The following is a 12,864-nucleotide window of genomic DNA, read 5'->3' on the forward strand; positions in this document are numbered from 1 at the left end:
CTCCATGTTAGGCGTAACAAGGAGAAATAACTATATTTCTCCTTGTTTTTTTCTCTTCATGTGTGCTGCATTCTGCTTGCCTTCTTTATTTGAAATATGTTGTGCAAAGTATGCAGTGAATTTTTTTCACTTTATCAAAGACACCTCTATCTACTTTCCACATGGAGCCATCCAGAGAATAATCTGAACTTTTCTCTTTTTGTTTGAGAGAGTGACTTCCACCTAAATAGCAACCCAACAAAATGTGGTAATGAAATGCAAGTTTGCTTATATTCCTTTATGGTAGATTTTCTTTCTGTTACTTTATGATCATCAGGGACATATTTGGTGATTCCAGTTTTGTGAGAATCCCGGTAATATTTTGTAAAATTCTATTTGCCATGCTGGATATTATATCGCATATAGTTGTATAAATGTTTTGGGTAAATTGACATCTCACATATACAGTTGTTTTATGAGTCATTGCGTATTTTAACTTTATCCCCTGATCCCTCTCATGGCCTCCCCCAATCTCTCTTTCTCACTATGCACTCCAATCCACCACCGCCACATTCAGGCACCAAAGTCTGTTCCACTACATGTGTTAACAACTTTCTTTCATCTTCCATTCCAACTGTATTCACCCTGGTTCTTGCTCTGACCCCAGTCCATGTCTTCGTCACTGCGTTAAGGGATGCGCCTAAGCAGTAGGATAGTAGAGAATCACCCACTAAAGCACCTTTTTCATTCAACCCAATGGTTTGAGCTCTGATTTTTCCTGCTTCTCATAGTGTTGATACAACAGTTCTGGTGACTGGATCCAGGTATGGTATCTCTGTTTAATAGGTAGTAACCCCAATAGAATCTGTTAGAATCAGATTCAATGTGTAATCTCTGAATCACATGTTCTATGTTTTTGCATTTGGTAGAAAATGATGCTTCGAATGCTCAGTGGCGTAGCAAGATGAGGTGGTACCCGGAGCGGTTCATGTCAACCCCCCCCCCACAGTGAAATATCACCCCCACAACATTAACATTATTAAAAGAAGGGAAAAAAATTGTTACCCCCCTCAGTGATGACACTCGGGGCGGCCCGCACCCACTGCACCCCCCTTCCTGCGCCACTGTGAATGCTATGGTGACCAATGACAGTTCTCGTCGAATGCACAGGAATCAATTACTGACATATTAACTTTGTCTCTTTTTTGGCAGGTAGACCCAAGCCTGCAGAGGTTCTGGATTCATCATGTATCTGACGCTTGCCGGGAGGCATTGCTCTGGAAGTACGGTGGTATCTACATGGACACAGACGTCATCTCCTTAAAACCAATCCAAATAGAAGACTTCCTGGTGGCAGAATCATTTTCATTGTGCAGCAGTGCAGTGCTTGGCTTCCGCCAAAATCATCCCTTTATCTGGGACTGTATGAAGGACTATGTTAAAAACTATGATGGCAATTCCTGGGGACAGCAGGGGCCGCTGCTCTTTACACGCATGGCGGCGAAACTGTGCAACATGCCAGACTTTGCAAGATCAGGTGATGGTATGTGCCAGAACTTTTCCTACCTGCAGCCAAAGCGTTTCTATCCCATTCCATACACTGAGTGGAGAAGATACTATGGGAAATGGGAGAATGCGGATAATATGTTTGACATGTCCTATGGCCTTCATTTCTGGAATTACATGAACCAGGATCACATGGAGGTGACGGCGGGGAGCAACACGGTGGCCGAACACATTTTTAAGAATTACTGCCCTTTGACCTATCATAGTTTGCTGAAAACGAAGCCTGGTTGATTAACAGATTGAGGATTGTGAGAAGCGCCAAAGATAATATATTGAATCCATTTTAGGTTTTTGTCGAGCTAAGAGTTGTCAATTTGTAATTATTACTCAGGGAAATATGTCCAAACCAGATTACGACTCATAACTAAGTTTCTCAAAAGTACCTAATAAAGGGCATCTTAAATAAATAAAACAAATATATGACTTTGGAACAAGGGTAATATTGAACATACATTCATACATGTAAGCAGGGATCAAATGGAATACATGGCTAAATTACACACTGGTGCACTGATACAGCCTACCTAACTTGAGAATGTATTGCATTCTAATTTTTTATAATCGTTTATAGTGAAAATCATACTGGCAGTGGGATTTGTAATGAGTTTATCAGACTACTTAGATTTAGCACCCTTTTCTTTTGCTCTGATTACAAACCTTTGATTATAATTTTTCAAACAAAAAAATTGCTGAGCCGACAAGAGAAATGTGTAATTTACGACAAATTTTGAGGGAGGGGACTAGCACTAGGGGTGGACAGAATTCAGAGTTTGATTCTGCGGAATCATGTGGTATTACTTTAAAATTCCACCAGATTTTGTTGAATTCCACAACTGAGCGGAGTGGACAGTTTGCGATATTTTGTAAGCACAAAATGCACCCTCGCATCCAGATGGATCTTGCACTAAGAGATTTACGTAGACAAATACCACTGGGTACCCTTGCAATGGTTTTTAATCACTGCAGAGTATTCAAGGGCGTCGAGTGTATGCAGTGGGGTTCTAACTTTAGAAACCACTGCATAATTTTCAATTGCACCTGCGGAGCGGCGGAATTTTAAGTTATCAGTAATTCCGCATTACAAGAATAATGCAGAGTAACGAAAATTCCTTTGATTCCACCGGCAGGATTGAACATTTAGCCCAGGCCTAACTAGCACATGCCCCTTTCCAGCCTCCCACACTTATGAGTTGTGGCAAATCCTCAGACTCATCAATGGCAACACGTGTTTAAATAGTATATTATATATGCCACATTATCATATAAACTATATATGTATGAGTTATATTAGTGCACTCGTGCCAATGTTGCTAAGGTTGCCCCCTTTCTTAATAGGGAGTGCCATTTTGTGCTTTTAATATCTTGGATCCCCAATCATTAATGCCAGTCAGTCCTGGAGAAAACTGCCTTCAACATCAATCTCTAATGCGGCTAGGTTGAAGTGATCAAACGTTATAATTAGAGTCTCAATTCCGATCACTTTTGCAAATTACATTGACATGTCCGCAGATTAACTCAAAATGCCTCAGAACAAAAGCACATCATATTTTGCAGACCCGCAATGGTTGTCTCCATTCAGAGATTTTGTTTGATTTGACATATTTTCGTGCAGGTCTATGGACATATAACAAAAAACTGTATGATACCATTCTACATGCCCTAGTTCAGCATGTTTCAATTATTGATCGCAAATATTGCCACACAGTTTCAAAACGTATTACCTCGACTCCATTTGCCAAAAGATGGACATTTTCACATACATCTCAAAGTGTGTGGAATTATTTGAGGAATAATATTGTGCTGCTCATAGACAAGGCAGCATTAAAAGTACTGGATCCTGATTATTACCTCTCTCCTTGTTTAAGGATGGGAAAGGTGATGCTTTAAACAAGCATTGGTTTTGGCAAAATCTTTTAGCCATGTTCTACACCATTGTGACTGTTGTTCAGCATGGCTAAACGTTAGTGACATGGAGTGTCATAGAGTTGACAGGAGTGTCAAAGAGTAGAGTAGACTGTAGCAGAGTGGAGTGGTGTTGAGTGGCATAGAGTGGCGTAGAGTAGTGTAGAGCATTGTAGAGTAGAGGGGAATGCCATATAGTGGAGTGGCATATAGCCATAAAGTGAGTGGTGTAGACTGGCATAGAATGGAGTGGCATAGAGTGGACTGGCATAGAGAAAAGTGGCGTAGAGTTGAGTGGATTAGAGTGGAGTGGATTAGAGAGGGGTGGTGTGAAGCGTATGGAAATGAAGTGGATTAGAGTGGATGGGATTGGGGTGGATTAGAGTGGAGTGTATTAGAGTTGGTTGGTGTGGTATGGGTTGGAGAGATTCATAGAGGAGTGGATTAGAGCAAAGTGGATTCTGGTGGATTAGAGTGTTGTGAATTAGAGTGGATTAGGGTGCAGTAGATTGTAGTGGAGTGGATTGAGGTAGACTAGAGTTGATTGGGGTGGAGTGGATTGAAGTGGACTTGAATGGAATAGAGGGGTGTGGTTCAGAATGGAGTGAATTAGAGTGGATTGGAGTGGAGTGGATTAGAGTCGAGTAGAGTGGAATGGGATGAAGACGAGTGGAGTTGATTAAAGTGGAGCAAATGGTTTAGAGTAGATTGGATTAGAGTGAAGTGGATAAGATTGGATTAGAGTGGAGTGGATTGGTGTGGAGTGGAAAGGAGTGAATTAGAGTGGATTGGAGTGGATTAGATTGGAGTGGATTAGGGTGGAGTGGATTAGAGGGGAGTGAATTGGAGGGGATTGGAGTAGAGCAGATTGGAGCAGATTAGAGTCAAGTGGATTAAATTGGTTAGGATTAAAGTGGAGTGGTGTGGACAGAAGGACAAAACAAATGCACTCATAAGAAGATATCCCTGCTCAATTGCCGTCAAGTCCAAACCTAGAACTCTGCCTCCAAAAACATATGCTAAAGAAAATGAATGTGGCCTTATAAAAGTGAACTGTTGCTCATCTAAAACGCTCTAATTCCTTAGGGTCAGATCTAGTCTAGTTTGCACTATAAAACATTTGAAAGTCTAGAAGAAATAGTACTTCAATCGCAACACGAGTAGCGGACAGACAAATTGAAAACAATAATTTGCTCTTCGTTCATGTCCCACACAAAGAGTGAAAGTGAATCAGGAACTGGTGCCTGGGACACACTGCTAAATTAAAAGGACTTTAGGAGGAGTGATAATGATGCCGACGAATAGTAATAAATGGGTGGGCTAAAAATCTTTTTTTTTCTAGATACAATAAGTCGCCAAGCAACAGCAGCACTTGTGCGCTGCCTGCAAACTTGACCTACCATACACTCCCACATATTCACAAGGGTGTGGGAGAAGCTATTTCGGGCCTATTTTGCCAATAGGTGTTCCAGGGTATTGTTTCACCCTCCACCTCACCCCCTGCTGCCAATAGGTGGAAGGGGTGCAAAGGTGAGCAAGAAATACTGGCAACAGTTAGCTTTTCTAGCTGCAGGCAAGGTTCACCAGCAAGGTTTACTCTTGTGGATTAAGGTGCACATCTTTAAATAACACTGCATCATGATGTAATAGCGTTCTACTTTTTCTCTTCAAACTGGCTATCCCTCCAATCACATGTTGATAGTAGATTTACTGTTGACTTTCTACATTACCAGTCCTGTGATATTGGATTATTTCCTGCATGTCATCAAGCAATGACAGGTGGTATATATCAAAATGGAGAGTGAGGAACTGAGGTAGCTATTTCACTTCCCCATGGAATGTAAGTAATAATCAATAGGAGCTAGCGATATTGATGACGCTCATGTTGTGTGCAGAAAAAGGTCTAGCTACGGTTCCGGACCAAATGCCAAAGTGCAAACCATTCCCGGATCCCCGCCAGTGAGCTATTGAAGTTTGCTTTCCGGAATTGGGAGTACAAACCTAGAGGAAAACCTCCTCTTACAGTTAACGCACCTTAGCGAGTGCTTCACATAGGAACGTATACACCTCATATAGTGTTCCTTTTGGAAACATCCTTTACAACGCAACTTTTACCACGCAGTGCCTTTACGACGAAACTTTTACATTGCAAACCATTACAACGCACTGCGCTGGGGGCGCTCTAGGATAGGGAATAGGTTTAATTTACTGTCCAACACCTTCCTACTATCCACGGGGACTGGAGTTGGAATAGTAAATTAAACTATTCACTATCCAGCGCCCCAAAGCACTATGCGTTGTAATGGTATGCCTTGTAAAAACCGCGTTGTAAAAGCATGCGATGTAAAAGTATGCGTTGTGATATCATACATCCTGTTCCTTTTCACCTTCATACAAAGGTCCTGAAGAATGCCAGTTTTTAACACGAGACCTGGCTGAAACTAGTTGACTACACCGGACGGGGGAGACCATAAGTCTCTCCTACCACATCCATAAGCCTTGTTTTAACACCGCCAAGGGCCCACTAATAAATTATCCTTGGGACCCTTAGGACAGCTTTTAAACCCCACTCTTAACACTATCACTGCACACTCACCTAACACTCTCCGCTCCGCTGTAAACAGACGCCGCAGCACACCTGAGGCACACTCGGTGCCTCGAGTGGGGCCTGATGATGAAGCATGCCACCAACTAGGTTGGTGGGTGAGGGCCTTCATAAAACCTAATATGTTTTTCTGAGACACACACAACACGAACGTCATCAGTATAGCTAGCTCCTATTGATTATTACTATCAAGCTATGACAAACATAGACATAAACCTATGATTTACCCAATTCTGTCCACTAAAATGTATTAAAAAATCCTATCCAATTGCATGCATAATCCTTAGAATACAATGTGAACTTTGCCTGAATTTAAAAATGTATTTAATTTTCTTACCATTTTAAAACACACAATTTTCAAGTCAGAATTCTAATCTCTGTATTAACTTATATTTATTGAATTAACAATGTCAAATTATTAAACAAAACTTCAGATGTTCTAAAGGCTTCTCTATCAACAACCTAAAATTTGGAGTCATCTCTTGCCCTGCCACCCCAATGACTCACACAAACACACTTATAAATGGCTTCAACACATCTTCAGCATATGTTGCATGAAATAGTTTATATATTTTAAGTGTTTAATTAATTCTTTAGTGTTTTCAAATAGCAAAGCAACTTAATACATGTATTTGAATGGTTTCAGCATAATTCTGGTTACAATAAGCAGTACATCAAACCAGGAAGAACTAAGTGGTCAATGCCTTTTATCTTGTGGTTGTACACAAGGTTGTGGATATATCTGAATAGAAAAATTGTGAGTACAGTTAAGACCAATGTGCTGAATAGAAATGTAGACTATAATAATTGCTCAAATCTGTGGAAACTGTAACATGGATCCAATAGGAAACGAGGTAAGTGAATGTAAAATCCAGAAAATGTATGAGAGTTGATAATCAAGAGTGATGAGTGAGTTGATCTAAATGATCAGCGGTTCGGAAGGGGAAGGACAGTCTTAGCAGGAGAATTTGGCTGTAGAGGGAATGCTGTCTCTGGAAGGGAATTCAGCATGCAGGGAATTGGGAGCGCTGAGCCAAAAGGTCACTTGCCATTGCATTGTTATATTACAGAAGATGTATTGGGGGTGGGGTATGGGACAAGAAGGGGAAATAGAATCATAGAAGTGGCATGGAACTCAAAGAGATAAGTCTATTTACCTATATGTGTAGTGTAGACAACAGCTTTTCCCAACTATTGGCTATCAGATGTCTGCATATATGCCCTTGGCTTCTTCCGTGTTTAGGCTACAGCCTTTGCCCCTGATCACAGAGTAACGCTAGGCTCTCCTAGAGGGAGATTTTGGACTTTTCCAGTGTATAGTGATAGGGCGTATTTGCAAGAACTAATGCGAGATTAAGGAAGTAGTCAGCTGTCTTGGTCATCTTTGGCCGTTTGTAAAGGTCTAAGATACGCCCTTCCAAGAGTTCACCCTCGGTAAGCCAGTATTATTCTCCAGTTTTTGTAACATCTCGTTCCTATAGTGTCTCAGGCAAGGGCAGCCCCAACGTATGTGCTTAAGGTCTGCAGTTGAGACATTACACCTAACACAGGAGTCCCATGGGCTGGGAAAAAATCATACTAATTTGTTGGTGAGAAAGGTAGGCTCGGCGTAATATATATAATTGAATTAACTTTCATCAGGCATTTCAAGAGTATTTTTGTGGATATATCAGCACTCTTGTCTATTCTTTGTCGCGCTGGACCCTCCCAATTTAATTTTCTCAGGTGTCCCTGACAGTTTGAATCAACGTCTTGGTATGGGCAATGAAAGCCTTAGCTAGCCAACGTACGCGCCTTGAGCCATTTCCCCTAGTATATAGGATATGCATGAGAGCATGGGTAAGGGGCACAGAGTCTACTACATCTCAGGTCACTGGCCGGGCATATATTAAGAGACCGTAGATTTTAAATAGACCCTCTTGAAGATGGTATTGCTCTCCAGGGCAGACAATGACAGAAACTGGCCCAAAAATCCTCAACTTTATACTGTCACTTAACACTTTGCTAAATGTTTGATGACTAGTTCCCACATTGCTAGAAATTGACTTAGCTGTTCGTTTTGGCATGGCTCACTATTTTGAGCACCTAAACACCATTTATATTATGATGCAACATTGGAAACTCGTTTTAACTCAACAATAAAACATTATTTCATTTGATTGGTAAATTTAATATTTTTTCTATATTGGACAGTCCTGGTAACAATTCTCAGAGACTTCTAGTTGCTCCACTTCGAAGCCAGAATAAACAAAATGGCTTACGCAGAACAAAGCCCCTAGCCTCAGTCTGCCCATGTACTTCAATAATAAAATCAAAGAGACAGTGGAGGCTAATCCCAGAGAAGACAAAATACTCTTGACAAGGCACTCTCATGCCAAACTACCAGAATCTGGATTCACCTGCCTCTAAAACCGTCGACTCAATTATGACTTGAATGTACTGTACAAATTAGTGCACGTGTTAAATGGAATTAGATTTTTAATACCATAGCATATCCTAATAAATAGTCAGTAGAATAGTGTATTATGAAATACAAAGTCAGCAATTCAGGATTTGTTGCAAATAATTCCACTTTGACTAAAGTAAGGTATTTTATCAACCATGGCTTCTTGAATTTATCTACAGTAGAGCTAGTTTTGCTCATCTGAATTATTACCACCATGTTATTGAATTCGAAGTTATATTAAGTCAGAATTCATATAGGTTTTTCTGCAATGACTGCAGTATTTGTAAAGGTAATTCTGTTAGGAGATAAAGGGGGAGTGTGCATTTGTCTACTAATTAGAAGACTCGCTGATTGTCATTGGACAACTTGGTGCAATTTAAAATGTTGTGTCTGTCCCAATAAGAGGTAGCTCTTTGTTACTTCATGTACAGCAAGTTATCAATATTTCTTCACTCGTCCAATGTATGGATTTCCTTTGTGCCTGTTTATTGCTTCAGTTTTCAGAATAGGTCAACGGTTATTTCAGTCTTTCACAGAGTGTGCCCTAGGACCTTGAAACATTCTGCCTCTGTTTGAAAAACTCTTTCCTTCATACTGTTCCATAAAAATCGCTTTACCCTTATTTTAGGAGATCATCACAATCATTCAAATCTGACACATTCATCCATTCCCTCCTTTTCTCACCTACTCCACAAGTCAGAGTTCTCTGTGTAAGGCTGCGTACTTTCTCAGGTATAGCCCTCAGATTTTTGCTATAGATATCAGCCTCTGGTACCCCTCGCCAGACCATAGTAGCCGATGCTCTAATGCATTGATTTAAGGTGGTACTCTTTAACAACTGATTTCAGAAACCTGGAACCATTCCTGCAGAATATTTTAGTTTAGTCCCTCTCTCTTTCTCTCTTGATTTACTTTCCAAAACCCTTACCCAACATTCCGTACCTCTGACTTCACACGTCCCCTGCCACCAGCTCCGGTCGTATCGTCCTTATTGCCTTGCGTTGTTTACCCTATGCTGTGTGTTTTATTGTGCCAGTTTGTCTGTACCATATGTTTAAGACTTTCAGTCCTGTGTTCCTTGTTCTCTTTACCTTAACTACAGGTTTTCTTTCTACAGAGAGATTGTAGTATACAAGCAATAGCACTTTGATAAACCTAGGAGCAGATAGATCTATCTAGATGTGCCTTATTACTAGGAATGACAATTTTGCATATGGTATCCTCTGATATTGAGTTTGCTGATACATTGTAAAAACATTTGAAAAGCCATAACATATTAAATAACTAATATGTGAATTCACCCCTCATTATCAACCTCTCTCTTTTTGTTGTTCTGGCACTCATTTTATTTGCAATTCTCCTCCAGGCGCCTGATTTATGCTCTGGAAAACCAGAAACAAATCAAATGCAAAAATAGGTATATTACATCTAAACGTATTCAGCATTTCTCTTAAAAAAGTCTAAAATATTGCTGAATATCTTGGAAAATATTATCCTTCTACACATACAATGCTTTCCCTACTGTCATTTAACAATCAACTCGCATCTTTCAGTAGGTGGGTTACAAACTTCTTTTTTTTTCCAAAGGGGGATTTTGTTTTTGAAAATCAAAACACAAATGGCCCCTACATACTGGGAGTCATCTCCCAGAGGGTGGGGGTGATTTAAATTTGTATCTGTCTGGTACTACCAGGTTTTTCCTGGCAGTTAAGGGCAGGAAAAAAATTAGAGCCTATTGCTCTAAATAGGGTGGGCAGTCTTATTTACTTATTTAAAAAGGCCCAACTTTTGTGGCCCATCTGAGTTTTCGAATGGCAGAGTTAGCAGGGCCAACACAATCAGAGAGATGGTGCTCCACCGACTTTAAATATAGGAGGCAGACCAAGGAGTAGGCAGACAGGGTACACTGCCATATTTATAACTGAGTAAGTACCATGTTCACCAAACTCTAAATCAGGCCCTTAATTCTACATGAGAACCACAAAAAAACGAATGGAGAGCCATTTATTTAAATGTGACATTTAGACATGATGGTGTCTTATAATATTTGGCATGAACCTTTGGAACCCAGAGTTTGGGGATGGCAAATGTTCTTTGATGTCCAAATAGAATTCACTTCATGCAACATGTAACCAGGTACAGATCTCTATCACTGATGCTTTTTCGTCGAATCCCATCCACGGTTGTCCAAAGGAAAGAACCTTTTGTCTTCGTTTGATAATTTTCTAAGTAGTTCATGCATAGACCTTATCTATAAAAGGCTTTCATGGGTGCTCACGCAAAAACAACACAAAGCCATTTTAAAGCCAGCATGTGCGGCTCTCAACTGTGCAGCGTGGGCACCCATGGCCTTAGAGTTTGTAAATCAAAATCATCTCCTTTCCTTGAGGAATAGTTAGAGGAACTCCTGCTACTTTCTATATGCGCAAATATTGTTTTTATATTGTGATTTTTAGCTTGACAAACTTGAGTTAGTTAAAGATAATTTATCTAATTGAATGTGAAAAGTAATATCACACTGAACCAGAGTATATTTTTACATATTTTTTATTGTCTTCATATTTCCTCTTGTAAGTGTGTTTACAACTAGGTTGTTCTATATTTGGGTGGTTTATGTTCTATATGTATATCTCTATGCCTTGTTCTTGTCACAATGCTAGTGAGGCACTTAAACGGAATATATTTTGTGATGAAGTCCTTTATTATTATAACAAACGTTATTGACTATATGCATGTAATCATTTTGTTGTTATGTTTTAGTCATTAATTATTTTCAAAAATTATGAAAAAAATGTGACAAACTTCTATGTGGAGAGTTGAAAAACCTTATAACTGTACAGGACCAACTGATTACATTTTCCTGTAACTATTTAAATGTGTCCACCAGTGCTGCAGAATAAGGGCAAATCCCTGCTGATAGTATAATAAGTCGAGTGATGGTGCACTTTTGGAATTATGTAACATTATGTGCTTAACCTATGCTGATAAATAATGTGCTCTTATCTACGATTCACACCAAATGCAATTACCCCGAAGTCGGAAAGTTATATTTTTGATACAAAAACATTAGAAGTTTGAAGAATATATGAGAAAAAATTGATAGTGATACTATTATGAAAATAAAGAACAAAACACAGCTGTTTTATTGTTCATCATTGTAAGGGGGCCTATATCGAACTAACGCAACTGTCTCCCATGTCCGGTTCACTTGCATAAATCAAGAACTAAATCGACAAAATGTATCTGAAATGATGAACAGATTCCCTTTAATTCAAACACCTAATGAAAAACACTCTACTAAAAAGTTTTAAAATAAAGTAGCAAATACTGCTTAATTCCCGCTGTTGGGACTGAATGGAATCTCCTGCATGCCTCAGGAGATCATGCACTCCTGCCTCAAGTTCATCCTAGTAAATTGTTGATTTTTGACCAACTCCTCAGCACACATGACAATCACATGTGTGTGTTAGAAGTATTTCTATGGCACAGATTGTGACCCACCCAGTCCAGAGCGCTGTGATCTGGAGTTACACACCATGTTCGCTCTCTTTAACAAATGTGCCAGCTGTCAGCTTCTCGGGATGTAGAAGACTGACAGTGGTAACAGTGATACCAATTAGTGTGGCAAAGCAGACCTTTATTAGCTGTCTCCATCAAGGAGACTCAACTACTGGCCTCTCCAACATTTTTTAAGTTGCCTGCTAGTCCTTTACAGCCTGGTCCTTCACCCATCCATGTGGGACATGAATGTCATATGTGTATCGCAATTGTCAATGTGTACGAAAAGTGTGTGTGATTCATGTGCCATAGCCACAAAAGGATCCATTTTGTATTTTGATTACCCAGGTAGTCCCTAAGGTGGAGACTGGGAGAGATCCCACACAGCATGTGTGAACCACAGGGCTTCTCCAGGAAATTCCAGTAGTCCTTTATAGTTGATCAGATTATTGGGTGTGGAGGAAAGAACACTATTGTTCATTGGAAGGGCTACCCCCATGGGTAAGTAGAACGGTCTCCATTTCCTTTGTAGCTTTCTTTGGGGGCTTTCCTTACAGGACTCTCCCCACTTCACAGCATATTCCTGATACCAGCATGCAACAAACACCTTGGCTAAACCAATCTGAGTGGAATCAGCAAGAAGGTCAGAACTGCCCAGAACCTGTTTCAGAGCAGCCTTCTGGAATATAATACTGCTTTTTGCAGCTTTTGTATGAAGATGGGACAGAAGCTTCCAGTGTGCGAGCCATGATATCTCCTCCAGAATCCGACGTCTCTAGTGGCAACTAAACAAAATGTATGTACTCCTGCTTTGGGGAATTTACTGCAAACACTCATTGCCATGTTGGGACCAGCAACCTGGGTTACT

General features: G+C 40.1%; 1 protein-coding gene across 2 annotated transcripts in view; it reads left to right on the top strand.

The window, feature by feature from the left end:
* Positions 1–11,634, top strand: part of LOC144791187 (alpha-1,4-N-acetylglucosaminyltransferase-like) — a 492,472-nt gene extending 480,838 nt beyond the window's left edge. For both annotated transcript variants that reach the window (XM_078665831.1, XM_078665832.1), the window contains exon 3: positions 1,192–11,634. In XM_078665831.1, coding sequence (XP_078521957.1) covers positions 1,192–1,776 — 585 coding nt within the window. In that variant the 3' untranslated portion in view covers positions 1,777–11,634. The remainder of the gene's footprint in view (positions 1–1,191) is intronic.
* The last annotated feature ends 1,230 nt before the right edge of the window (positions 11,635–12,864 follow it).

The sequence above is a fragment of the Lissotriton helveticus genome, chromosome 11, assembly GCF_964261635.1.
Source record: "Lissotriton helveticus chromosome 11, aLisHel1.1, whole genome shotgun sequence".
NCBI classification, from domain to species: domain Eukaryota; kingdom Metazoa; phylum Chordata; class Amphibia; order Caudata; family Salamandridae; genus Lissotriton; species Lissotriton helveticus.